Source organism: Ipomoea triloba, chromosome 10, assembly GCF_003576645.1.
Source record: "Ipomoea triloba cultivar NCNSP0323 chromosome 10, ASM357664v1".
Classification (NCBI taxonomy): domain Eukaryota; kingdom Viridiplantae; phylum Streptophyta; class Magnoliopsida; order Solanales; family Convolvulaceae; genus Ipomoea; species Ipomoea triloba.
The window spans coordinates 1,969,431-1,973,754 of record NC_044925.1 but is presented as its reverse complement, the minus strand read 5'-3'; the positions used below and the strand labels follow the sequence as shown (position 1 = coordinate 1,973,754).

Genomic DNA, 4,324 nt, shown 5'->3' with positions numbered 1-4,324 from the left:
TATTATGTTTGTGCTATGAAGTATAAGATTTGTGCTACAAAGTATTGTGTTTAAAGCTTAAAATATTGATTATATCTATTTGAATATGAGTATTATATTTGTACTATGAAGTATTAGATTGTTTCTATAAAGTATTATGTTTAATGTTTAAAGTATTGACGATTTTATCCATTTACGTACATACTGTATATTATATTTGTACTTTTAAGTATTATGTTTAATGTTTAAAGTATTGATTATATATTTGTGATTTGAAGTATTACATTTGTGCTATAAAGTATTATGTTTAATGCAAAGTATTGATTATATCTACCTAGCTAGTAGCTACATACTAAGTATTATGTTTGCGTCATGAAGTATTAGATTTGTGCTATAAAGTATTATGTTTATGTATATGTCTATAAATATTTGGTGTTCTTTACACAATAGCGAAAATTTGATAATGATCCGTTTATTGTCTCATTGATAGTAAATGGAAGTAAAATGAATTCTCTACAAGGACCAGTTGTTTGCCCGGTGGTTCTTGCTAAGCGTACATGTCCATACTCATATCCTCTCCTTTTTTTTTTTGAATAAAGAAGTGAGTTTTGGAGGCTTGATGGGATCCACGATAGGCAGGTTCATTTTTCCCGACAACCACATTCGCGAATAAGCAAGTTGATTGCGTGCAGCTTTAGCTTTATCATCAAAATGGTAATGACAGTAGGGCAGGGAAATTTAATGAGAATGATGCAGATTATGTTAATTCTAGTGTGGTTGAAGCAGGTGTTCTAATTTACACAAGGTTTTTGATTGATTAGGTTGCATTTGAGTTGAAGGCAACGACGGAAATGGAGGTGGCGGAGGAGATGGGAGGAAGCCGAGATTGTGAGCAGAGGAGGTGGTCTAGGAGAAGAAATCATGTGGCAGGAACAAGAAGAGAGAAACAGAGCGTGAGATTCTTGCTAGTGTTGACCCATATAATAAAATACCCAATCTATCTTACGAATTGAGATCCGTGAGACAGTCTCACACAAGTATTTGCCTATTATTATTATTATTATTATTATTATTATTATTATTATTATTATTATTGATGTTGTTGTTATTGTTGTTGTTGTTGTTATTGTTATTACTATAACAAAATATTAACTTCATTTTTAGGAAATTGAACCAAAAATGAAAAAAAAATACAATTGCTTCATTTGCAATTAAATAGATAAAGAGTTTTCTAATTAACTTCGAGACAAACACTAAAAAATTAAATATATACTGAAAAATGAGTAATTTTATGGAAATCATTTTTTGGAAAACATTTTTCTAGTTTCCAAATGAAGTTAGAGTTATGAAAATTGTAATACTTATGTGAGAAAAATGTATTCTCACTGTTTCACTTTATATGTTCTGTTTACCATTCATTAGTCAAACTAATTCGTTATTGTTTGCTTAATTTCTTTAGTATTTTTAAAATTTATTTTTTTTGTATGTAATATTATTATTAATGTAATTTTTAAATATATAAATTTTATATACTAATTTAAGCTTTATATTATGAAAAAGTTAATTAAATAAGTATATAATAATTTATTAGCCAGCTCTACGTTGTGCCCACCATCATTTAGAGATTGTGCAAACAATGTGTGAAACGTAGCACTCCACTTTTGAAAATTATCAATTAGACATAATATGAACAAAGAACAATAATTCTTTAATTAGGGAAAAGACAACTGAATATCTCTGTCGCATTCTGAATTCTGCAGAAATGTTGAAAAGGAAATTTAAGAATGTTCTCCTATAAATAGTTTAACATATTGAGAGCCTGCACATCCATCCCCATTAATCAAAACACATTACTCATTCCATCACATATACTATCTCCAATGGCCCTCAACTTTCATTTCAAATTAGTTGTTCTTGCAGCCCTTTTCCTGTTGGGGTTGTCGGCTTTGGCGTCTCAGGCCACTGCCCGTACCCTCGAAGAAACTTCCTTACTCTTGCGTCATGAGAGGTGGATGGTTCGCCATGGACGTTCATATAAAGATGATGCTGAGAAGGCAAAACGATTCCAGATCTTCAAAGAAAACCTTGAGTTTATCGAGTCTTTCAACAAGGCTGGTAAAAGATCTTACAAACTTGGCACCAACAAGTTTACGGATTTAACTAAGGAGGAGTTCCGGGCCACCATGCTTAATGAGGAGAAGTCATCCCCTCTCCCTAAGACTTCAAAGCCAGCATCCTTTGTGAATGAGAGTTTGGCTCAAGTGCCAGGCTCTTTGGACTGGAGAAAGCAGGGCGCTGTGACGGGTATCAAAGACCAAGGAAACTGTGGTACGGAACTATTATCAATTATTGCACAACTTTATTTATTTATTTTTAAATGAAATGTCACATTCAATTGCTAATTGTGGTCCGTCTGGACCACAAGTGTTTTGTCATTATAAATTGGTTTTTTTTTTTTTTTTTTGGCAAATACCAGCTCCAATCCATTTTAACTATCTTATTTTCTTTTTAATTTGTCCAAAAATAATATCCTCTTTTGATTTAAAAAAATATCGTCTTTTAAAATTGAACATAACTATCCTTCTAAAATTTTCAATTTGTCTCAAACTACTGAAGGTACAAAGAGTCAACAGTTACTTCCACTAAGACTCGAACCCACTCTCATCATCTATGTGAGAGTGTAAATCCGGACACCGAGTGCCACTAGACCACAAGGTCTTTGGCAATGACATATATTTTGACGTACAAAATTTAAAAGTTAGTAACATTTATTTTGTTGCATTAAAAATTATGCAAAAAGTAAATGTGACAAAGAATTAGGGAAGGAGTGATGATAAGTATACTATAAGAGATCATAGTAAAACTCTTAGCACTTGTCTTGAATTTTATTGAAGAAACAGAAAACAAAGGTGGTCTTGTTTTTCATTTAAAAAATAATTTTTAAAAGATTTTCATTTTTTTAAATTGAAAATGTTTTTAATTTTTAGGCTGCAAAAATGTTTTTAATTTTTAAAATGGAACATTATAGTAGTAGACATGTTTTATGCTTTCTATTCTCCTAGTAGAAGACATTTTTCAATTAGTAAACAAACCCTCCCACTCAAAATCTAACATTTTAGTCTGATCCACATGATTAAAAAACAAAAATTATCTACATCAAAAATAAAAACAAAGAATAAGAATTGAAAGTACATGTAATATAATCTTTTTTTATGAATAAACTAAGGTATATCAGTTCAGACAGGATAGAAAATAGAGTAAAAAGTAAGAGCGCTAGGTATTCCTAGTTTTCTTGATTGGTTATGGTTTTATGGATCAGGTTGTTGCTGGGCGTTTTCTGCGGTGGCGGCGGTGGAAGGAATAACCAAAATAAAAACCGGCCAACTAATTTCCTTATCCGAACAGCAACTCCTCGACTGCGACCGCGTATACGGCAACGGCTGCAACGGCGGAGTTCGAACCCAGGCCTTCCAATTCATAAAGGAAAACGGCGGCCTCGCCACGGAGTCCGATTACCCCTACGAGGGCGCTCAGGAAAGCTGCAGCGCTCAAAACCTCGGCACCCCAGCAGCCACCATTTCCGGCTACCAAGAGGTGGCCCCCACCGAGTCCGCTCTCCTCGCCGCCGTCGCGAACCAGCCCGTCTCCGTCGGAATCACCATCGGCGGGAGCGTGTTCCAGCACTACGGCAGCGGCGTTTTCACCGGCGACGGCGGCGACTGCGGGTCCGGGTACCACCACGCCGTGACGATCATTGGGTACGGGACGAGCGATGGCGGAGAGGATTATTGGTTGGTAAAGAATTCATGGGGGACCAGTTGGGGTGAGAATGGGTATATGAAGATGGCCAGAGGGATTAATGGTGATGGAGTTTGTGGGGTTAATACCAGGGCTTCTTACCCCACTGCTTAAATTTTACTCAGAATTTATAGTCATAAAATTAAATGCCTTCCAAATTTATATACATGTGTTCAATACTGTGAAAAACATGTAATGTATCATTAAATTACATTGTGATTTTTATCTTATTATTGAGAAATGAATTTCATATATATGCATAATGTATTTTTAATACATAGATTTCCAACTTAATTCTAGCATTCAGTTTCCTGCCCAATAGTCATTAGAAGATGTAAATTCGAGTCGCGTGAGTAGTTTTTCAGTTTGTCTTTTCGACACAAAAAAAACATATTTGCATCATACTTCAACTTGATAAGTTCAACTTTAATGATGTTTGAAGTGGGCTCGATCTGTTGCCTCTAGCCATGTATAATGTATTTTTAATGTGAAAGAAGACAGATTGCTACGTTGAGAGAGAATGAATGGAAAGGAGTAAAGCTATTTA

At 34.4% G+C, this 4,324-nt stretch overlaps 1 protein-coding gene across 1 annotated transcript; it reads left to right on the top strand.

Annotated features, from left to right (window-relative positions):
* The first annotated feature begins 1,788 nt into the window (after positions 1-1,788).
* On the top strand, positions 1,789-4,066 carry LOC116033497 (ervatamin-B-like). The gene is made up of 2 exons (XM_031276244.1): positions 1,789-2,307; positions 3,299-4,066. The coding sequence occupies exons 1-2, from the start codon at positions 1,860-1,862 to the stop codon at positions 3,889-3,891; spliced, it is 1,041 nt and encodes a 346-aa protein (XP_031132104.1). The 5' UTR covers positions 1,789-1,859; the 3' UTR covers positions 3,892-4,066.
* Positions 4,067-4,324: the final 258 nt, after the last annotated feature.

What these genes read in the sequence shown, in the direction of transcription:
- LOC116033497 (XM_031276244.1), top strand. Translation starts at nt 1,860, where the DNA reads ATGGCCCTCAACTTTCATTTCAAATTAGTTGTTCTTGCAGCCCTTTTC. An exon ending in CAAAGACCAAGGAAACTGTG is followed by an intron (nt 2,308 to 3,298) that starts GTACGGAACTAT and finishes TTTATGGATCAG; the next exon opens with GTTGTTGCTGGGCGTTTTCT.